The sequence below is a fragment of the Ammodytes marinus genome, assembly GCF_949987685.1.
Source record: "Ammodytes marinus genome assembly, chromosome: 5".
NCBI lineage: Eukaryota > Metazoa > Chordata > Actinopteri > Uranoscopiformes > Ammodytidae > Ammodytes > Ammodytes marinus.
In genome coordinates, this window is record NC_137234.1 from 12,088,239 (window position 1) to 12,113,039 (window position 24,801).

The 24,801-nt window shown below is 39.5% G+C and overlaps 1 protein-coding gene across 2 annotated transcripts; it reads right to left on the minus strand.

Moving 5' to 3' along the window:
• Window positions 1–24,240, minus strand: aebp2 (AE binding protein 2; the record flags this gene model as incomplete). 2 transcript variants are annotated; one of them, XM_080027633.1, is made up of 9 exons in its annotated part: window positions 23,678–24,240; window positions 23,004–23,214; window positions 21,934–22,041; window positions 21,102–21,288; window positions 18,729–18,853; window positions 13,222–13,289; window positions 5,477–5,590; window positions 3,069–3,098; window positions 1–280 (listed from the first exon to the last, which is right to left on the minus strand). In XM_080027633.1, the coding sequence occupies exons 1-9, from the start codon at window positions 24,223–24,225 to the stop codon at window positions 274–276; spliced, it is 1,398 nt and encodes a 465-aa protein (XP_079883759.1). In that variant the 5' UTR covers window positions 24,226–24,240. The 2 variants fall into 2 exon arrangements, with proteins under 2 accessions (XP_079883759.1, XP_079883760.1); XM_080027634.1 differs by lacking the exons at window positions 1–280; window positions 3,069–3,098 and having other exon boundaries at window positions 5,473–5,590.
• Between the last annotated feature and the right edge of the window lie 561 nt (window positions 24,241–24,801).

Consider the following 24,801-nt stretch of genomic DNA (forward strand, 5'->3'; position numbering starts at 1 on the left):
AATGCATTTGCGTGTTTGGAAATAAAAGCTATGATAAGGATTTTGATCTTTACTACATTTTTTAAACACACTGCTATTATTATGAACACAACTGTACAAATTTAAAGAGGCAAAAAAGGCAGAACTGCAGCAAAGCCATGTTTCACTTCCTTACATCGCCACTTCACTCCCCATTGTTCAGCAGAGACAGATGAAGAGCGTCCCATCCCATATATATATAAAAACATCCCACGAACAAGCAATTTCCCTTAAGTCAAGTCCATAGATGAGTCCTTACAGGCTGAGCACAAAGACAGGAGAGAAAGACAGAGAGAGGGAGTAAATGAGTTGTGCTCAGTGTGCCATGAGATGGATTATAGTATCCTGAATGTTCAGACATTGAGCTGACTTCCTTTGCAGACATGTTACTCAGTGGATTTTAGAGCTTGTTCTACAATGAACTACTGGGGTCAATTACTGGAATAATTACCAACATCCAAGAAGTATGACTTCATGTTTGAGTGTGACTTGTAAATGCCAAAGGTTGTGGCTCCAAAATGGCCTGTTTCCCAATTAACTGGCTTCAGAGCACATAGGCAACATGACACTGTGGGCGATAAATAATCATCTACAAAGATGTTTCACGAGAGGAGAGCCAGCCACGAGGTATTACTGCAGATGATCGGATGACATTACAATAACATTAAGGCATCAGCATTGTTTGATCTACACTATAGCAAAATAAATATGGAAGTATGGAGATGCAGCCTTGACGACAAGCCTCAAAAAGCAAGAATGAGGTGGGAGTTCTGTGTTGTAGCATATCAATTACTGTACTGTTTGTGAACTTCAAAAGCTGTGCACGGATGTTGATAGATATTATTTTATGCATCAGCCTCCGACTTTCTGTACATCTGTGAATACAACCTTGCCACTACAAACATTACTTAAAATACAATCAAAAATATTTTCAAAACTGAATTTACAATTAAAAGAACACAGAAGAAAAATTATCAAAAGGCAAAATTCCTGAATTTAGTCATTTGTGTGCACAAAATAAAGTAAACTTTTGTTGTTCAAATAAAACAGTTGCAGGCATTAAACTTGTACTATTCCATTAACTTGTAGTGTGCATGTGGTTGAATTATGTATAGAACAACTTGTCTACATAATACAGTATGTGGACATTTAAATACTTTTTGTCCAGTATCCACTATACATTCTTTATTGGGGCATAGGCGCATTACAATTGCGCAGGTGTTGTGTAATGTGTAGAAATCAATAACCAGGTCAAATAACTTGAGCACATAATGTAATTGATTAACACAATTCTTATTGTTGGCTGTGTGCTACTACTGAGTTGTATTCAAGCTAAACACACACTGTGATACTGTGTGTAGAATCGATATCTAAATACATACAGTATCTTATATCATATACAGCGGGTGAAATAAGTATTGAACACGTCACCATTTTTCTCAGTAAATATATTTCCAAAGGTGCTATTGACATGACATTTTCATCAGATGTTGGTAACAACCCAAGTAAACCATACATACAAAGGAACCAAAACAAATACGTTCAGAAATTAAGTTATGTGTAATAATGTGAAATGACACAGGGAAAAAGTATTGAACACACTCACTGATATTTATTTAATACTTTGTACCAAAGCCTTTGTTGGTAATGACAGCTTCAAGACGCCTCCTGTATGGAGAAACTAGTCGCATACATTGCTCTGGTGTGATTTTGGCCCATTCTTCCACACAAACAGTCTTCAAATCTTGAAGGTTCCGTGGGCCTCTTCTGTGGATCTTAATCTTCAGTTCTTTCCATAGATTTTCAATGGGATTTAGGTCAGGTGATTGGCTGGGCCATTCTAGCAGCTTTATTTTTTTTCTCCGAAACCAATTGCGTGTTTCCTTGGCTGTGTGTTTGGGGTCATTGTCTTGCTGAAATGTCCACCCTCGTTTCATCTTCATCATCCTGGTAGATTGAAGCAGATTTTGGTCGAGAATGTCTCGGTACATTTGCCCATTCATCCTTCCTTCAATTATGTGAAGTTTGCCCGTATTTGCTGAAAAGCAGCCCCACACCATGATGTTCCCACCTCCAAACTTCACTGTTGGTATGGTGTTTTTAGGATGATGTGCAGTGCCATTCTTCCTCCAAACATGGTGTGTATTATAAACAGTTAAACTTTGCTCTCATCTGACCACACTATATTCTCCCAGTATTTCACTGGCTTTTCCAAATGTTGTGCAGCAAACTTTAAACGAGCTTCAACATGCTTTTTTCTCAGCAATGGAGTCTTGCGTGGTGAGCGTGCATACAGGCCATGGCGGTGGAGTGCATTACTTACTGTTTTCTTTGACACAACAGTACCTGCTAATTCCAGGTCTTTTTTAAGCTCTCCACAAGTTGTCCTTGGCTCTTGGACAACTCTTCTGATTATTCTTTTCACTCCTCTGTCAGAAATCTTGCGAGGAGCACCTGATCGAGGCAAATTTATTGTGAAATTATTGTCTTTCCACTTCCGTATTATGGCCCCAACAGTGCTCACTGGAACTTTCAGAAGCTTAGAAATGCGCCTGTATCCAATGCCATCTTTATGTTTTGCAACAATTAGGTTGCGAAGGTCTTGGGACAGCTCTTTGCTTTTACCCATCATGAGATGTGCCTTGTGTGACACCTTGGCAATGACACCTTTTTGTAGGCAATCAGTTGGGACTGAACCAGCTGATATACATTTGCACTGACAAGGGGCTGGATTGCTTTTTAATTACTGATAGATTTCACTTGTTGTTTACGCTTTCCTTTCTTCATGTGTTCAATACTTTTTCCCTGTGTCATTTCACATTATTACACATAACTTAATTTCTGAACGTATTTGTTTTGGTTCCTTTGTATGTATGGATTACTTGGGTTGTTACCAACATCTGGTGAAAATGTCATGTCAATAGCACCTTTGGAAATATATTTACTGAGAAAAATGGTGACGTGTTCAATACTTATTTCACCCGCAGTATATAATATATATATTTTTGATCTAAATCTAACACATATTCACATGAACTGTTTCAGCTTACCTGAGCCTCAGCCGCTTATGAGGAAGTGCTCTGAAATTACAAAAAAAAAAATGTGTAAGGCCACTCTGCAAAGAATCTTTTAGATATCAGTGATTCTTGAGAAGTGGGACAAAACAGGGTGCAATGTTTAAAAAATACAAACCCTATGTCTAGGCAAATTAAATAACATGTATGTATCCAACATATACTAAGCTAAGCTTTTACACAACCTCCCAGCTTTTGTCCTTCTCATCAAAATGGGCTTTTTACCTTGCCATTCCTTATTTTGTGTCAACACCGTCAGACACCAAATACACAAATTCATATTCCCTCAATTTATGCTGGACCCAAATATTCACCAAGACTGACAGAGAAAAAATATTTTCTAAATGTATATGAATATACATTTTTTATATCGGTGTTCCTCCATGTTCTTCAGTTGAACTGTGTAATAGATTTTTTACTTTAAAATGAACAGCAATCAAAATGTGTTTAAAATTTCAAAACATTTACATGTTAGGTGACTGGTTAGATTTTCCCATATGACTAACTATTCCTCAACAACTATGAAATATCATTATGCAATATTATAAAAATATTTTTAATCTGACGGCGTTGACACATATCTGAGTTGACAAGTAGTTTAGTTTAGTTTAGTTTAGTTTATATATTTAGCACACATTAACAATTAATGGTGCAAGGAGGGAACGAGGCCCAATGGGCTTGTACTGAGTTCCACCCCTATCAATAATCACAATGAAATCATATTCAGGCTAACAAATAAACTCTAGAAATTAAGGAGGAGCCTGATTTTATTACATTTTAATGGATTGTCTGACGGTGGTGACAAAAAGTGTCCCACCACTTAGAAACCTTATAAAACATGAATGCGTTGTAGAAAAAAAGTTTTTATTGATACGAGTGATTATTTAGTGTTGCTTTTGATGAAAAAAACTCTTTTCAATCATTAAAGTACATTTTTAAGGTTTTATTGCATATGAATGATCGAACCCTTCTCTGTGGACACACTGTTTTGGATGTCGTGAGAAGATAACAAGTCATATATTTGACATAATAATGATAACATTTAATTTAAGGGGATAATTGTGCTCTAGACATTCTATTCTTAATCCCTAATAACATCTACAATTTGAAATAGTTTTACTTTTAAACATAACAGCAGTTAATATTGGAAGACAGCTTTTTGTCCCGCTTCTCAAGAATCACCGATATATAATTTTATACAATGTAATCACGTGTTTGAGGTGAATTCAGTCTAGTGTAACAAAATTAACCTCAACATGGAACTATATTGATACAATATAATTCTAGACTGCCCCTTAGTAAACCTCTTCCTGCCCTTTCTGTTTAAAATGTACAGGAGTTCAAAGACTCAAAGAAAGTATATTAACTGCCACATGCACCGGCCACCTCATTTGTTTTGGGATTTCATGCATTAGGACAACCTTAACATAAAATGGCTAAGTGCTGACGGTTATATTCAGCTATGAAACCAGAGTCCAGCAGCAGCCCATGCAGTTACTGAGCCTTCAGGTCTAATTAAAATCAGCCAGCCTGTGTGCCGATCAGCACACTTGTGAGCCATATATCTCCAGTAAGATGACCACTCTGTTATTTTAGGCACATTGTTCCTCTTTCAGGATGCATTTTCAGCCTTTTATGGAGTACCATAAAGCAAACCTTGTTTGTTTTTTTTCATCACAGTGATGACTGCACAGTCTGGCAAAGCTGCACAAGATTCACATCTTTTCAAAGCCAATATTTATTTCCTGGTTTAAATTAAACTATTATCGTTTGGATTTATAATTGAACAATGCAATTTTGGTTTCCTCAAATAACTCTTGTTTTCATATGAATCATGTGATAAGCTGCATCATTAAGTGATAGGCCAATGGAATACATCTCCACTAATAGAAACATATAATACATAATCAATAGATCTCTACATTATCAGAGCTTGTAGTTTCTGACTAAAGAAAACACAACATGCTACTACCAATCACTGACATCATTGACCAGGTTGTACAGTGTACAGTGTTCATTTCATCCCTCTAAAACACACAAGCATATACATACAGTATACACTTGTGTGTGTGTGTGTGTGTGTGTGTGTGTGTGTGTGTGTGTGTGTGTGTGTGTGTGTGTGTGTGTGTGTGTGTTGGTGCCACCTAGTGGAACAACATGCTAATGATGCTGAACATACAGATACACAACAGCTAAAATACACACTTTCACAATGGCACACACACACACAGGCTGGAGTTCATGCAATATTTACACATGGGAAACATGTGTTTGGCTGGGACACAATCAATCTGCAGCAATGATAGTGGGTCTGTGTGTGCACAAAGACACTACTGCCATCCTCTCACTTACACACACACACACACACACACACACACACTCACCTATAGATGTTTGGGTCTAGCTTCATAGCTGTGTCCTGCGGCAACTGGGACAAGTGCACCACTTTAGTCTTCAGCTGAGATCGCTCAGTTTCATTCACCCATACATCAGGTAGTCTGCAAGAACACACACACATATACAGAGATTGGACATGTGGTCAGAGTTTAAACTATAACAAGAAGGAGAAAAGGGGAGATGGAGTGGGGTGAGAGAGGTGTACAAAGAGCCTCATTGAGTCCAGTGCACATGTTAACACCTTCCTCTGAATACAGAACATTTTCATAAGTACCATGGCCTTGACCAAGGCACAGGGACTGACTCCCACAGACACACACTGACATACACAGAGATAAGAGGACAAAACATATTGTCCTCCACTGCTGTAACTTCTACAATACAGCCGATCTTAATGATCTTAATCTCTTGTTCTCACTAGTGTGAATGTGTTACCAGTGAAATGCATGCATGCATGGGAGTGTGTTTTTGTGCATTAACATGATCCATTGTGAAATAAACTTAAAATAAAGTCAGGCACCTCAAAATCAGAGCAGCCTGATTTATTTCATCTATTTAAACCTGAAAGTAGGGATGTCTTAAAAGTGACACACACACACGATGAACTGTACAGCTCAGATGCACGATACTGTACCCACAGCAGTGTGTTCCCCCAGTGAAAGAAGGGAGTGTGCGAGCACTGGCGTGGCAAGTCGAGGTGCAGTAGAAACAAAGAGCTTAGCGAGCCGACTGCGCCTTCCCTCCCTCCTCTAGCCCCCCCGTCTCCACCCCCAGCATTCCCCCCGTCACTATGTGCGTCATCACAGGAGCCCCCAGAGATGCAGACACACACACACACACACACACACACACACACTGCAGTAAGGCAAGCAGGCAGCCACCCAGCCAAAATCACTCATTCACATGCCTAGTCAGCCCACTCACTGGGACGGTGCACAGGTAGCACTTCACATGCAACACATTCTGCGCAACTGGGTGCAGGTAAAGATGGAGCAAAAGAGAGAGGAAAAGTGATATGCATGCATGTATATATCAATAAACCACCTGTGATGCTACATTTAAAAAAAAATCCTTCACGTTATCATTGTCAAACAAACAATGATTTGAATGGGGATTTGTCTGTTTTAACGAACACATGAACACAGATTAGAAAAAGTGTTATTTCAACAAGAATATGCACACAAACAAGCATGTGTTACAGAAGAACAAGGAAAATGTCCGGAGCCAAATACAACTCTTCATTGATGAAATGAAGCCAACAGCCCAACACACCGTTTTGCTTCAGACATCAGAAAAAAAAGCTGATATATTGAGTCCAACTGACTGGTACACTTAGTATGTGTTACTTCATTAATATATATACATTGGAAAACAAACAAAAAACACAAGATTTCTTTAGAAAAATTGTTATTAAAAAAGCAAAATCTTAGCAGGTTTCCAGTTTAATGAAAAGTGTAGAAAAAAACATTTAAATAGAGGTGCATTCAAATTAAATGAAAACTAAAATGAAATGCCCATGAGAAAGCCATTATGTACAAGTGTGATTATTATGATGGCAATGTTGTACAGTCTATTTTTGTTGTGGGTTTTTAAAACCGGTATATGGATGAACACTAATGGGATAAAGAAACAACCCTAATTTTGGTGAAAGGAAAGAACATTTCTTTAAATGGTTATCTCTCAAATGTAATGCTTATAACAAAGATACTAGTCAATTTTCTCACTTTTATGATCATGTAGTGCATGGCAAAAGTGTATCCCTCCCCTTTAATGGTGGGAAGAGTAGAAAAGGGAAAGTTGAGAAGAGACAGGGACAAGAGGAGAAACAGTCCCCTTCAAAGCAGCTTTAAAGTTTGGGTTGGTCTTGAGTTAGTGTGCTTGTGCAAAGCAAACCTAAAATGACAGAGGAGGACCTGCTGAGTGTTAGATAATGTGGTAAACAACCATGTGTGTTTGTGTCCGCGCACATGTTTCACTCCAGAGTCATCGTAAACATGTCACAGCGAGTGTGAGGGTGCTGTGTTGAGTAATTATATTCTGATGGATGTGAAGCACACAGGGAGGGGTCAGCATGTCACACACGTGTCACGCATACACACAGCCAAACTGTTCATCTCACTCATACAAATACACTCACACAAACAGATTTTCAAATACATCTCCATTTCAGTCACACCGGGCCACATAAAAAGAATTGGATTTGTTTTATTTTCCAGAGGCAGCTCTTATTTGGCTCGTTGCTTTATGAGACAGAAATGTATATTGTGAGTGAGGCCTCCATGGGGAAGCCTACTGGAAGAGCCTGCCAGAGTGAAGCCCGGTCTTCCAACTTAGATTGATGACTCGAAGGCTGCAGACCTTGAAGCTTCCAATTGTGACAGGAGCAATAAGTTCATCCCAAAGCAGCAAAATTAAATCACTTAGATATTAAATGGCTTCAAAATGGAACAAAGCAGGGATGACTGCAGGGGTTCAATGTCCTTAGAAACTATCATTCTGCAAAGCATAAGAGTTGGTAAGGGACCGCAGAGGACATTGCAGCCTGAAAAAAATAACTCTGACAAAAAGAATGGGACTGCACAACTTTAAACAAAAATCACAGAACAAATAATTGCTCACTATTGCGACTTATTCAAAATATTTCTTGTACTCCAGACTTATAACTACATTTGGAATTATAAATGGATTTAAAAGCATACACATGCATTGTTCTCTCTCATTGTTCTCTTTTTTTTTAATAGTTTTTGGCATTTTACATGATTTATTGTCAGTGTTAAGAGACACAGGTGAAATGGGGCAGAGAGGGGAGTGACATGCAGAGAACGACCGCGGGCGGGAATCGAACCCGGGTCTGCTGCTGGGCCCGGCCCGGGGGGTGGGGGGACGCCCAACCAACTGAGCTAAGGGCGCCCCTCTAGGTGCTGTTCTTCAGAATTGGTGCTCTTTCTTGGTCTGAAAGTTTACTGCTGCAACTGTGTGGCATGTTTCTTTCAACCACAATTTTCGCCCAAACAAAATCTAATGTCAGCACTAATGTTAACTGCAAAAACAAGTTATTATGAGAGAGTTACACAGCTTCATTAAAATACCAAAAATATACCACTGGTCCTACAGTGTCAAGCCCCGAATTGTCAAAGGTAAAGCTGGATATTCCCATTGTTCCAATTCCTACTACATCTGGCCTCATTTTACAGTTGAAAGCCAGCATGTTTTTTTGGCTATTCATAATCTTCTGCGCAGAGGAAGTGACATCACACATCAACTGAACTACCAAGAGATAACAACCAGCGATGGGACAAATTAATAAGCAAGAGGGTCAAGTTTAAGGTGCAATGTTACGATAACACACTAGGTCTCAATTGTTAGCATACTACATACATCTGACTGTCAGAGTTGCAGTATGTATATAGTAAAAAGAAAAGTGTGCAATTTGGAACGTATGGATTGTAGCAAATTCTAACTTTACATCCATGTTTATTTTCTTGTGTGTGACAGTTTAATCATGTGGAAGATTGACTTATAAAGTGCAGTGAATTGTTTTTCCTGTAGTTCCTTTTCCTTTATTATCTACCGTATAGACCAGAAATTTTACTTTTTATGGTGCGGAACAAAATGACACCTTTTCACACCTCGGTTGGAAGATGCTCACGGAGCATTAGTTTTATTTAGAGATTCTTGATCGCCTCCTTGACTCTGCACACTGAATTAGTATTGTCAATGTTATGTGACTAAGATCCCATGATTGTTTTCTCCCTAAGGAGATCAGGAGGTTTATAATTAATACATATGATTTATTATTAATAATGAAACAAACTAATTATGAGATTAAGTTTACATTTATTTTGTGCATCTATATAAGTTGGTATTGGCAAATGATCAATGAAAGATCTTTTCCCACTACATATATATTTGGTTTTCTAAGTGAACTAGACTTTGGTAGATGCCATCATAAAAAAGCAACGAAAACAAACCAATAAACAAAAATCACAAAGTTCTGCATGATAAGTAATGTGTAGTTTGTCTAAAATTATGTGCTAGAATGAATCCAGTGGCTTGAGGCATTCACCGACAGTGTGTATTCTATTGTTTGTTGTTCTGAAGTGTTTGACGACATGTATGGGAATCCATTCCCCCATCCATCAAAGATAGACAGCAATTATGGTTCTCTCCCTCCCTCTTATACCCACCCACTGCCTCGCTGAACCACTGCTGCTTCATGTTCAGAATGGTTTATGTTAATCAGTTACTCATTAATCCAAATGGAGTTAATGAGTGCCAGTCAGAATGTGAATGGTGTGCTCCAGTATTAATAAACATGACTTCCCCGCATTCACACGGCTAATCATTGACTTGGTCACTTAGAGACATACACGTACACACCGATGGATGCACTTGATGTTGACCTTGGTGTTCAGGTTCACGACACTTGATGGCTGAATAAATGACCACAAGATTGCCTGTCAGATACCAGGACATTACACTGAGTCAAAGACTAATTATTAACTTGGCCGAATCGACACCCTCTACTGACCATCCCTGTCACAAAACAGTTTTTGTAATCCCTCCCCTAAAACAGCAATGGCAGGCCTGTCAAGCTTTTCATTTCTCCACAAGCAGAAGCAGTGTGCATGATGGCGTACTAAGATCCATACCTGATGGTATTTAAAGAATGTGCTGGGTGGTTTCTTACAACAGCAAAAAATAAAATAAAGGCGTAAGGGATGGATTAAATAGTGTGTTGATATCCTTTAATGTCAGCTGGAATCGTTAAATCCTATTTTAAGCAGCTCTATCCAGCTGAATTTGGGATTGTTTACAGTTCAGCAACCCAACATAAGTTATCTGAAATATGATGGAATGCAATTATATAGCGCTTTTACAAATAAGTCCTACACTACCACTAAACTGTAATACAAGACAAATGCTGTTTCTTTTTTTTTACATGACCCCTACTTAGAACATCAATTAGGAAGAATTATGACTTTTTGCCTGGGACAGGTAGCTTTCAATGCTAGCATCAAGAGCCAACTGCCGACAACTGCTTTTAGGATAAAATCCATTTTTGAGATTCTTGATTTAAAACGAGTCATCTTAGAAAGAACAGAGCCTGCAGTGAAGTTTTAAACCAAAACATGGAGATACTGGAAGCTAATTAAGCTAACATTATAATGCTACTGCTAGTGTGAGATATCAGTGTATTTCCATCACCAACCCTCTATGGATCTATGGATTGGTAATATATGCGATAATGACCTGAGCCCTCGCCTGCCATGGGGCAAATACAGTATATGACTCAGTAGCCAAGTCAAAGGCATCTCACTCTCATCATTCTATTTTATCATATTCCCATCATTCACTCTCTCTGGTTTCATTCTGCGTATCCTTCACATTTCTCTCCCCCGCAACCATTTTCTTTCCACTTCCATTTCTCACTTTCCTCCATTCTCTGTCTCCCACATTATTTTCTCTCGTCCCTTCTGCCTCTATAGGTTTTTTGAGTCTCAGTATCAATCTCTATCTATGTCTCTTTGTTTGGAATGAATGTGAGCAAACTTCATCTTTCTCTCTCCCTCATTATTTCTCAGTGCACCAGATTAAAGTCCCACATTGGGAGGTGACGAGGAGATAGCGGAGGTGGATCAGAAGAGGAAAGAAGAAGAGGTGTATTGGAGGATGAAGCAACAGAATACTCAAAGAACAGGGCTTTAGCTACAGCAAAGTTCATCGAAAGCCGTCAGCTGAAATCTACTCCATGGTGCATCATACCGCTTTCATTGCCTGGTGCCACCTTTACTCTTCTTTTTGACAGTCATTCTTTTGTTTTTCAAACTCTTCTTTATCTCCTTTGACCTAATTATCCTCCCCTCCTCCTCCTCCCTCACCCTCTTTCCTCTTCTCTTTCATTCTTAGTCTGTCTGCTCTCTGATCATCCTCAGAGGGGGTGCAGTCAAACCCGTTAATGGGAGTATGGGAATGTTAGAAGTGTGGTGGGAGCTTCCCCCTGAGCCTGAAACCCTGCTGAATTTCACAGTCTTGTCCGGTGAAGCTCTCTCACTCTACAAGACGGGCCCATTTCATTAGCAGAGAGCTGAACCTACCTGCTCTTCTACCCAATGGCTCAAACAAGCTTGGGCTTAAGTGGTGCTGAGGTTCACCTCAAGTGTGCTGAGCCTGTTTATGCTAAGTAAGTTGGGAAAGGGTATGCAACTAGTAAGGACTGTGAGGAACATGACTTTTCCACCAAAATACTAGGACATTGGATTGAATACCATGGACATTCACTTCCTAAAATAGTGAAGAAGTCAAGCAGGTGGTATGGAGCTAGTCCCATACCCAGAGACAGCCTGTGATGGCTGCCCCTATGTTGTCATCAGAGTGTCTTTGCTGAGGCGTGTCTCTAACCTCTGCCTCCAATTTCAGCTCACCTAGGCCTGGTATGATGAGGTGACTTAAACTGCAGTATCCTTTAGCTCTCTCTCTCTCTCTCTCTCTCTCTCTGCTCTGGCCGTATACAGACGCACACTTTGGTTTTGTTTGGTTATGTTGTCCTGAGTTTACCTTTTGCTTCACAACACCAACACACACTCACATATGTCCTACACCACTGACCTCACTGCCTTCCACATCCCATTCTGTACATAGTTAATTTGGTAATTTAATTTGGTTGAATCTGCTATAATAAAGCCTTGTTTAAACATTAACATGGTGTCATATGGACAATAAGGGGACTTGGACTCCTCACACAGAGAGCTCTCCACAACAAATATTGGACCTGCCAAGAGCAGTAGGTTGGGAAGATTAATAGTGTGAGGGGAAGGCCACCATGTCGAGTGCAACGCTGGACAGAGGGAAGCATCGTAAAACTATCAGGGAAAGATACATATACATTGTTGACGTTCACGTGTACATGCATGCACCCCGGCTGCTGAAAAAGGAAATGTTTGTTCGACAGGCCCAGGCTTTACATGGTAAGGATGTGCAGGAGATGTGCAATGTGATGTTAAGATGCCTGTTGTAGATCAGTGACATTTCAAAGGTTAGCTGCAAATCCTAGTATGTTTATGAACACATATCTGTAATGCATGCAACATTTTTACTTAAAAATGTATACTGAACCATAGTTCAACTTTATGTCAACCAGTTCGCCAACAGGAATAAAGCTACAATTAATAACTATCGCAGATAGTTACGTCATCTGGCAAGTTGACCTAGAAGTATCCGCTATGCTATGAAGGTCACTACAACAACTACAAGGATATAATCATCACAGTGTGCAAAGGTTTCTTTTGTTTTGGTCACACAAACTTAACTTTATTTACAAAGATGTACTATATCCTCAAACTTTCTACTAAATGATTCTAGTAAATGTGTAACATACTAAATGATCACAGTCTGGAGAGCTAACAAGACCAGCTCGCCTCGGTTCGGCTAAGGGCTGCATCCTTTCTTTGTTGTTGGCAACCAAAGGCAGCTCATTTCTTGGCCAGTGAGAAGCTGGGGCAGCTACTGTATAAAGGTTAGCTGTAATCAAATTGCTTTGACCCAACAAAACATTTAGTTTGATTTCTTAATTGCTCATGATTTATATGCCTGAAATTGTTCTATTTGTGCAGTATATATATTAACTTTTTCTATATACTCGCCATTGTTTTTTAAATTCTATATAGGTCCTATACACCATGGTAAAGGTTTATGCAGATGAATAGTTAAGTGTAGGGGAAGGTTTACTCACATGTCTTCAGGTGTCCAATGCAGGAGGACCTTGACCTTGCCAGATCCCTCTTTCCGTCTGGCTAGCACCTGCATAAAGACAATCAAGCAAAAACACAAGATGAGCTATGCAAGACATATCAAAAGTGCCAAGTGCCTAAGAAAACAACTACTCCTTTCCCCTCACAATGGTTTGATTCAGTCAGCTTATATCTGCCGTACTGTTGGCATTTGAACTATGCAGAGCCAGGTAACCTGTAACGTGCTTCATCAATGAAAAGAAACCGCCCAAAAATGGACATATCGTTTAACCTACACATTATATTTAATTTCAAGTTTCAAGAGCGTGTGATTTTACAAGCATCAGATTAGCATAAATGTGTTAGCTTTGGCCCCTATTGCAGCATTCTGGCTCATCTGTCGAGAGCAGGCTTCAAAGACATGCCCCCATCCTGGCACCAACTCTCAAACGAATAATGAGGCTACATGCTTCAAACATCTCACCAAGTGATACTGTGGTATCCAAGTGATCATTAAACTAATAAGCAATGTGAGCACACTTGATAATGCATGCAAGAGCTCAGGAAGATTTCATTTGACAGGATCCATCCGACATTCCCCTGCAACATACTGTAACAAAGGAATTCAAATCTAGACAAATGATAGATATCTCCTAAGTATTTGGACTTACTTGAGAACTGCTTATCGCAGCTGACATTCTTGAGGGCCAAGAAGTTAGACAAGGAGGACCCACTGAGCAGTTATCACCATAAACAAGTCACCGCTCTCGTTGTGGATTATGTCAACACCAGGCAAAGCAAAGGTTTAGACAGGAGTTTGTCAGATGGAGACACACACTCACTTTCTAACAATTTGATGCAGTATTAAGGCAACTTGTGTCCGTTGTATTTGTGTTTTTGTTACCTGATTCAACTGCTCAATATTTAGTCTGCCAACATAACCTCAAACTTCAAAGCCTTTCTTCTTGTGAAAATACAGTTGAAACAGTACCAGATTCCCCAAATAGTTGGCCCTTTTTTTGCATAGCATTACATCTATCATGCTGTGTTAGTTTATAGTAAAACTGGTCTGGAATTCACACACATATTGGCAGTAAGGGGAAAAATGGCTAGAAAAATAACCAGGAGTGTCAAAAATAGCTACAGATGTAACCTCTTGCGTCAATTGGCTTTTTTGTTAAGAATGTCTATTTTAAGGATGGGGAATGAGCTCACATGTGAAGAACTCCTCTTACGCACATGAATATTTGAAATTATTTTTGTGACCCTTGGGACTGGCTGCGGCATTGATGGAAACTGGTTCGAGGGCAGCAGGGAGACTGCTCCACAGAGACAAGAGACAGAGAATAAGACCCAGAATTACTATCCTCTTTATCTTACAGCTGTGTGTACCCTCACTCTTTTGAGCCAGAACATGTATTATTTTTTATTTTTTTTGGAACCTGTCAGTTTAATTAATTCTACTGATTGGAATATTTTACATATTGTTATGCAGATCCATATTTTTGTCTTTTCTGTACTCTAGCATACTTTCTCGAAGTATTTATGCATGCTAGAATATTGAAAACAACACTCTTCCTTTGGTACTTGCACTCGGTTCACAAATAGCTGGTTTTTGTCCAAAATATTTGTCAGTGAGAAGTTTTGCAAATAGCAGCCAAGTTGGCAGATCAACCATGTTGTTGTCTCTTGTCTGTAATACAGTATTCAGGCGTAACATTGGAGTGGAAAAGAGAACAAGTATGCCGTGCAAATAAAACTATCTTTTACAAGCAGTGTACAAATACTTTGTTACAAGTTAAAGTCCTGCATTACCTGGATTCCTTGGATGACCTTGTTAGTTAAATGTGTATAAATGAACTGCATGTTTCCTATCAGTCACTGATTTGTGTTGTACATACTGTTTGGGCAGTACATGTTTCTCATATTATTAGATTTCCAAGGTAAGAATAATTATTTTCAGTACACTTAAAATGTCTATTGTGTAAATCCCCACATAGTTTGCTGCATTCCCTTCCAATGTTTCAAAACACAATAGTTTGATAAAAGTCTCTAGTTATTTTAAAAATGCATGTTGGCAGAGAAACAATCAACCATCAAGATACACAATCAAAACAAAATTCTTGTTCTTTGTTTACAGAGATTAACTTGAGTTGCTATTAGAGACCCCTCTTTGACATTTCCAACTCATTATTTATAAGACGTAAAAACGGCTTGCCAGCTTTTCAGAGCATTAGTCTCACCTCATTAATTAGCATTGTCACTGTATACTATTGGTGATTATCTCCCTCTGCCTTTATCTGCTAGCTTTTCACCAGCGCTTGGCTTGCTACTGCTGCTCTACAGTAAATCCGCACGAGGGAGAAGAGACAACTTCACAGAGACAACAACAGAAGCCTGGGAGCAGCATAAAGCATGAATCCTGTACTGGTTGCAATGGGCCCTACAGTTGGTGTATCAAGCCTTGCAGCCCTTAGACTAAAGTACACCAGGAGCTGCTTTACTGGCCTTTAATTAAAAATGCATAGCAGTAACATGTGCCCTCTTGCTCCTTGAAGTACCAGGTTAATAAGCCCAAGATACCCACCGAGACCATGTATGTTAAGGGTGAACAAGAAGAAGTGGGCTTGTGTTTAAGCAGCATGAAGTGATTTGTGAGCCGAGTGGTTTGACGATGGAAGTAGTTTAAAGGACAGATCTTAATCCTTTATGGACCCTAGAGAGGGAGGTAAGAGTGAGGGGGAGGAAGAAGGGAGTTTACAGTGGATGTAAGTGTGGCTCCAAAACAAGGCAGTGAAAAAAAGTGCAGGACCAAAGCCAGGGGGAGGGCTGGCCTGCTTAAACTGGGTGCCTGTCTAGTGTCAGGGGGTCAAGCTGTGGATGACGCAGATTGGCGCAATAACAAAAATATCCCATCATAAACATGACTGAGTTGCTCTGGCGTGTCAGCAGGCCCACCGGCCAAACTCCACATAACCCCCACAGCTTTGCTCCGTCTCCCGAGGCCTGGGGGGGTCCGCTGGGGCCCGGGCTCTTACACAGCGCCGCGGTTCTTCTGCACCACAATCCCCCTGGGGTTAAAGAGAAGGAGAACGTATGGCCCAACTGGCCAGATCTCCTTCCGATTCCATGACCCTCACCCTCACTTGACCCCCCGTTTTTCTTGTCCTTTCTCTCCAAAGTCTCTGTTTCTCTACATTTTATACTCTCCCTCCCCTGGCTGGCTCTTCCTCCTCCTCAGTCTGTGTCCAAATATGCGGTTACCTCTCTTAACCTCTTCCCAAGCTTTATCTTCGCCTTTATTTCTCCTGCGTTTTCTCTTCAAATTCTTGGCTGCTTGTGAGCAGCTGAGGTTTGTATGAGCAGAGTTGAAATGCCGACCAATAGCGTGGTGAAGACAGCGCTGATGTCAACATAAATTAGACTTAAACATGAACAGAAACACTGAGTTTGTCTAACATACTGTACATCTTCATGCTTAAATAACTGCCAGTGAAAAATTAATTGAATGGGAGAGATGAATGATGTGGCGAAATTGCCATCTGTGTAAAATGGCACCTCAAACGTACATGCGTGCGTTAAATACACCTTTATAACCAGCAGGTCTATCATTAATAATGATTCTGCAACCAAACTAATAAAATTAAAAAAAGTATTTTAACAAAGCAAGGGTTTCTATTTTTTTATTAACTAAAGAGTTTGATTTCATGTAATTTAGAATCAGGTTCTTTCCTTTCTTTAATTTATTTGAAGTGATTTTGCCAACATTTGCCATAACATGATTTATAATGCGATACGTATTAATATCATAATAACAATTTCAACATTGACAAATTCTTTAAACTACCGTCCTGCATGTGTGTGCCGTTCAAAACATGGCTTAACATGTGAGGAGGAGGAGCCCCAGGAGATGATTTCACTTCTCTCATAGACACTAATTGTTTCTGCTAGGTTAGCCTATGGTGGTATCCTACCGTAGCACAGCACTTTGAATGTATTATTTATTTATGAGTTATGGCGGGGGGGAAATGTCCCTGTAGAACACTAGAAACAGATAATACAGGCCACATGTCTGTCTACTGTAAACAGCATCACTGGCTAAGGAGTATTTCAGTATGTGAATATATAATGTGAAACAAGTCAGTGGGATTGTATGTGTTTATACGTGTACAGTATGCTAAAGAAGGTGGGGGATTTAGATGATGACCCTTTTTTCCGTTCACTGTGCAATTCAAGGGTCTTGAACTGGAGATACAGTGCTCCCTAGTGGAACTGCAGAAGAAAAGCAGTCATTCACAAAATCTGCCTTTCACACCCTGGCCAGCACATTCAAACTGGCATTACAGTTAACCTCCTTTTAATATATAATTCATTCCTCCACTCTCTGAAGCTCTTGCAAGTGAGAGATGGCGAAACTTATCAATGGAAAATGTTTTTTTTTTCTTCGACTGCTGCCCATATGTGCCTTCAATAGTAAGGTGCAAATGCATTTTAGAGCTCATTAAAAATGTATCACGCAGCGGGCTCAGAGTTGAACATGTGCTATACACAAAAAGATCCAATTGTCTTTCCTGTGAAGCCTGATTCAGAGAAAAACAACAGCCAAGAAACAACGAGCCTGGGGGCGACTTGCTAGGTTCACTTCAAGTGCACAGAGAAAAACAATCTGCAGTAATAAAAGGCTGATTTTAAAACAGTGATTCTTTCACACCCCCTGTTGACTAAAAAGAAAATAACACTAAAAGTATTGAAAGGGTGCACAAATGTGAAAATAATCACGTATGTTAAAGGACTAGGTACACCGTCTGTTCTATACACAAAACTAGTTAAAAATTAAAAAAAAAAAAAAGAAGTTCCAACAATAACCTTAATATATTTTCAACAATGGATATCTGTCAATGCTTTGTTGTGGAACACAGGAAACGTGCTATAACTGCTAGTTCATTGTGCCTATAACTCAAAGACCTTTCAGTTTATGGACGCAGAGTTTAAAAGCGGTTGATGAAGTATGACATTTCCACATATAATCCTCAATTTGAGTGATGTGAACTATTTAAAAAGTAGTTAACAAGTGAACTGTTAGAGACAATTCTAACTTAAGGTGAGTGACAAATGAATATGTAATTCATCATTATCACATAAGAAACGTAGGCCCATGTAAGCATGTAACATTAAATCTCAACAAACCCATGTATTCAGTGTTTACATTGTGATGTATTTGGTTCCTGTCGCACACTTTCAGCTACTTTCCGATTAATTTTTATTTTAGGAATTTTCCCATTTACATGAAAAATCTCTTTTTTGCATTTGAAACCTTGCAAATGTACAGTAGCAGCCATACTAGAAGAATATAACACAAATAAACGATTAAAGAGCAGTAAACAAGTCAATATGATCTTTGCCAAGGAATGCATCATATAATTTAATCCAAAAAGAGAATACATCCTTCAGCCATTCTCTTTGAACACTACAAGACATACAAAAGTGTTGAAGCTGCACACAGACTCACCGCGCTGTGAAAGAGCACACTGTGGCCATTGCCCACACTTTCGATGTGGGTGGAGAGGTTAAGACAGATGGCCCGGTGGCGGATAGCATCCATGGTTTGGGCATCAAAGAAGTCATGAGGCCTCGCTGGAAGGGGAGAAAGACAGACTCAGATCAGGCCAGAGTCAAATCAACATAACACCAGGGTTCACACTGTGGCCCCCCTGATATAAGAATTCCATGGCTTTTCCTTGTCTCTTTGTTACTAACCACACCTACGTCAGAATAAAAAATGCTATTCCTCTGCGGCTTTAGTTCACAAAAAATTAAAATAATAATAAGCACAACTCTCCATTGCCAGTAATGAGATTCTCATGGTTCAGCTGCTCTGAATAATTGCCTCTCTGCAAATATTCAGTGGTAAGGAATGGATACACAGACCACATATAAGAAAATAAATGTATGCTGGATTTTGGGCGGGGTACTATGCAAAGCACCTTGTACAAACACATAGAAACGTAGTAATTTAAAACAACAGAAAAAGTCTTTCAAGTTCTGACCCTTTTGCTTTATTTGGACTATAGATATACTATATATATATATATAGATATATATATAGGTGGGACTAAGTAATTTGGCAAGTCTAAAGTCCCAACTTCCCAAATCAAGTCCCAAGTCCGAAACTTTGAGGTTCAAGTAATAAACAAGTCAAATCTTCACCAAGTGTAATTCTAGTTTCGCAACTTCAGTGGTTTATGGTAAGTGGTTGAGTCTGCAATTTCCAAACCACAAGTTATTTTTTGTTGACAAGTGCATGGACAAAGTTACCATTGGTAAAACATATCTGACTGGGCTCAGTAAAGTAACGGTCATGTATCTCTCATGTATCTCTCCTGCAACTTGATTGAATGGATGCTTTGGGATGTTCAAAGTTAAAACTCACAGGATCTGAATAAGGAGTTGAATTGCTGAAAATGAACAGCGTTAACGTTAGTTAATTCAGGACATGAATTGATTGATGGGAAACTTTAAAACATACCCTTTCATCATGCATGTCCAAGTGAAGTTACGAGTGAATTTTGTTAAAGTCCAAGTTGGTTTGCAAGTCTTATTAGATTTTGTCAAGTTGAGTCTAAAGTCATTGAATTAATAACTGAAGTCTGACTCAAGTTCACACCTCTGCTATGACCTCTCGTTTCTTATTTGCTTTGGTTTTCTCTTTAACAGAGTGCTGTGCATTGAACAGGTTATTGTCAAAGGGACTAAAGATTCAGACCAATTATCTTTAAAAGCATGATCTTTAAAAAGCTGTGTTATAAAAATTGGATTTGTAAATGACAGTTTTAGTCATGTCCAGAAATGAAACTCAGATGAAGGTAAATAAATGATATCCTGAACATCCGTCTAATCCCTGCTGAGCAACAGGTTGTTCTGATGCAAGATATTCTACAGCAGGGCTATTCAATTAGTTTTGAATGGGGGCCGGTTGGTGGAAATTATCCAAAATGAGGGGCCAGAAAAAAATGCCTAAAATTGATGAGCATCACATCAATAGCTACATATACTGTAAAACACTACAACGACAAAGGAGTGCATATATTGTCTTTATTTTATCAAATAGAGTTCACCAGTTTATCAAAAAAAATCCCTATTTGATTAACATAGGCTGCCTGTTGTTTAAGTGTTTAACAATCTTATCAGTTCAGGAAAACACAATAGGTGAACAACAGCTTATCAAAATACATAGAAATAAATGTACTCTAAGTGCAACAGCTTATCAAAATACAGGTAGGCCTAGGTTTACTAAGAGTGCAACAGCTTATCAAAAAACATAGAAATAAATGTAGGCTACTCTAAGTGCAACACCTTACAGTGTTTCCCCCCAAAAATGTGTTTGTCAAGGGGTCACTGTCCAGGGTCATGGGAGGCGAAAATGTTGGCTGTATTTTGCTCAAAGATGCCAATGCACAGTACAGAAATAAACAACTGCTTATTTGAATACAAAAAAACTACAGACACTGACTTTACAGTTGTGCAATTTTGTGTTTGCAAATAAAAGTGTTTGCAACTGTTTCAATTTGCAACAAAGACAACAACAGGAAGTGGTTATTGCAAGAATATTATCCTCAAGATAAGGTTATAAATATCCTCAGATATTCTTGGCATCCATTCCAAGGATAAACTATTTATTTTTAATGGACTGAAATATGAAAAATGACTGGCCGTATTTGTTCTTCATCTAAAATGGTCAAGCTGAACATTTAACTTTTTTTAGCAGAACAAACCTTGCAAAGCCTCAAAGGCTTGTAAACCTTACCAACAAAGAAAAGTGTGAACAATTACAATGAAAAACATTTAGAAATGCGGTTAGTTTGTGTGCTTGTTAGGTACGTACGTAGGGAGCACCTGCGTTTGTTCTTGAGTTTCTTCCTCTTGTTAAGTGCAGCCTTGGAGGGCGAATCCTCTTTCAGTTTGGCCTGGCTGGACATTTTGGAAGAGCTCTGTTGGCTGAAATGGCTGGGGACATGGCGCGCTAACCCTCCTTGGGAAGCAAAGCTGGCATTGCAGCCACCGACTACACACTGCAGCGGAGCACAAAAAAGCAGAAATGTTCGCCACTTAACTTTTTAAATAAGCTATTACCGTATTTTCCGCACTATAAGCCGCACTGGACTATAAGCCGCAGGTGTTTTAATGTTTAATTACCATATGTAAGAGTTTGTGCACAGAGGGGATTGTCGGGAAAGAGATGGCTGCTTGAGGAAGCTCCCATTTATTAACATTTCAACAAACAAGTTGCATAACATATTCGAGTGTTACCATTTAGTGCAATAGTAGCTACTAGCTACAGAACATATACTGTGCTGTGTAGTTATTATATCATTAGCCGCACCGTTATGTAAGCCGCAGTGTCGAAAAATGGGGAAAAAGGCGCGGTTTATAATCCGAAAATTACGGTACTCACACATTTTTTTTAAATCAATGACATGGCAGAGTGATACTGTAGGGGTACTTGGAAGCCATAATTTCCCTATATCATCACAAAGACCCAAACATAAGGAAATATTATATGAAACCAACATCTATATTAGCAAAACGGTTTCGATGTTTATACTATAAATAGTACTTATTCTATGAGCAGAATATAATTAATTATCCATGTTCATTGATCACCTGAATCTAGAGAAACAGCAGATTTACATTGTGTATAAATTGTTTTTTTTTACCTTGAAGGGCTTATCTCCACTGTGGGTCAACATGTGTCGCTGGAGCCAACTTTGACTGGTGGACGGTGTGTTATAGACCTTACAACCCTTCCATAGACAAACAAACACCTGAGGGACAAAGAGAGAGGGACATGAAAACAATGAGCTTGTATGGGCTTAGTACACAGACGAATAAAAATGCATTTCATGCGGAGGAAAGTATAAGAAGAAAAGGCATAGTGAAACAACAGGGGAAAAATTGAGGTTTGTTGCCACGACAGCATGGAGAAATTCTATATACACTGTAAAGATTGCAACAAGTGGAAGAGGTTTGTGTGTTTTCTAGGAATCTCTCTATTGTCTCAGTCAGGAAATAGCAAATCATAACATTGGTAAACTATATTAAAATCTATACTGCGTATAACTTCTGTCGCCACCATGAGGAATTCTGAGGAATTTCAACAACACTGTCGGTGCACTAACATGATGTGGACCTTTGGTGATGATGCATGGATTTTATACCTTCTGCTGTATGTCCAGCTTTTTACTTAGCAGTAGTCAAGAACTGAAACATTTCTTGGTTCTTCTTGTTTTTTTTCTGAGCTCATGCATCAGTGTCGGGGTGACAATTAGTTTGTAAACACTGCTATACTGAGAAATATGGAGAGCTTTGTGGAGCTGATGGGCTTAATCAACATTGTGTCAATTTGTTTGCCGATGACTTGAATCTAACCGACATTCAAGTATATGAAAAAGTAACACACTTGAAAAAAAAGAGTTAAAAAAAGCAACCTCGCTTTCCAAAAACAGTGTCCCTGTTACTGCAGATTATCAGTTTTCAAAGGGCATATTTCTTCGGCAGGAAGTGGATTTTTGTAGTAGAGATTTGAACCAAACATTCAATACTGAGTGGTGGTTGCATGCAGTACAATTTCAGCAAATCATTCAACTCTTGAGTGTGTGGACTGTCAATATTAAGCTATAGTTAAAAATGTTCTTTAAAAAAGGGACTTTGTCTTGGTTGGCTACCTGTCAGACACAATAAAGGAGATCAATACGAAGCTTGTCCGAAAGGTTTTAAGTCTACTGACCCCTCCTCTCTGCCCGTCAACATGGATGCCCCTGATGTGCTCTGCCAGGTCCGGACTGGAGTTGAAGCACTCTGGACAGAGGTCCCAGCAGCAGGAGTAAGCCACAGTCTTAGTCCCAGAGGAACCGGCACTGCTCTGCCCGTTCATCATGGCAGGTGTGGAGCGCCCACTGGACACTGTGCTCTCCATCTCCATCAGGGTGCTGCTGATACTGAGAGTGAGAGAGAGAAAGGAGGAAGAACACAGGCCGACTATTGTAAGACATCGGCGCAAAGGTCGCAGATACAAAGATTGGAAGCTAATAATGGTCCAATATGAAATTCATATTAAGATGCGATAATCTGATATAGTCTAAATATATTGTTTTATTTATTTATTTACTATAATTCTAGATTTCTAATTCTGGAGTGGATGCATTTAAAGAAATTGTATAGGGAAGCCTATCAGGTAGGCGACCTACATATAATTACACATTAAGCTTAGCAAAGTAAGTTGTATATCTGATCACCTGATAACTGACTATCTCAAATTAACCTTTTGGTGGATAACAACAAAAATATGAAATCAAGTTGTATTACGTTCAAATATATATTATGGAAGGGTCTACTGCCTGGCCTGCAGCCACCGTGAGAATTTCAAATCTAACACAACAACCTGTCATATCCCCAACCAACCTGTCCTCCGAGTCCATACGGCTCAGCGGTTCACCATCCGAGGATGAGATCTCCACACTCGGCCGCCTCTTGTCGCCAAGCTCCCCGCCCCCGCCGCTGGCTTTCTCACCATCTTCACAAACTGTTTTGCTCTTTTCGCAGTCTATCCCCGAGCACCGGCTTTCCTCTGCCGGTTCCTCCTTCGCTTCTGTCATTGATTTATACTTTGCAGCTTCGTTGTTACCGTCTCCCGTGCTTTGCTGTGCCTCGGTCTTCTGCTCCGGTTCTTGAGGAGCGGCTGTCTTCTCCTGGTTACCCGCCTCAGCGCTGCCTTCTTCCACCGCCTCGCTAGGGGCCTTTTCTGTTGCTGCAGCGGGTTCCTCTTCGCCGGCCTCCCCGTCCACCTCTTCCATTTTCGGTGCTACACTGCTCAGCGGTTCCTCTGTTTCCGGTTCGGTGAGGCCCTTTTCTTTCTCCTCGCCTCTTGTCCCATGCTCGTTTGTCTCTACGGGGAGTATATTGTGTATAACACCCAGGGCGGGTGTTTCTTCTGTAGCCGCAGCTGCCATTTCAACGGCGTACGTATCGTGGGACCGTCAGTAATAAAATTTCACCGTGGCAGTGTCAAATGCTTCACTGCAGAAGAAGGGCGGGGTCAATCACACAGTCTGGCCTCTGATTGGTCAGAGTCAGCACGGGGAGGAGACACTCTGACGTTGGGATTTAAACTTTCCATGTGTTTTTTAAATCACAAGGCTTGTACTGTAGGCTACTGTCATGGCTTTATTCGGTCAATTATACTATTTTAATTATAAGCCATTAATGCAAATAACTTTTGGGGTTGCAAAGTTGTGAAGAAATCAATTTAGCTGGTCATCCTCCTTCAGCAGGACACTTGGTTTATGTGGATGATAGGTATTAGTTAGTTATAGATAGTATAATAATCATCAGGTAAACACTGTAATAGACCACCTAACCTAAAAAAAAATACTGGACTTAAATCTATTTATAAACTACATTTTAACATTAATGAGTTTAGAATTGATGGAATTGGCTTGGAAAAAAAGTGTTAAATCCACAAACCCAAGTTATTTTTTAACTGCATTTTTTGCAGAGAGGACACAACTATTTTTTACACTATGGCA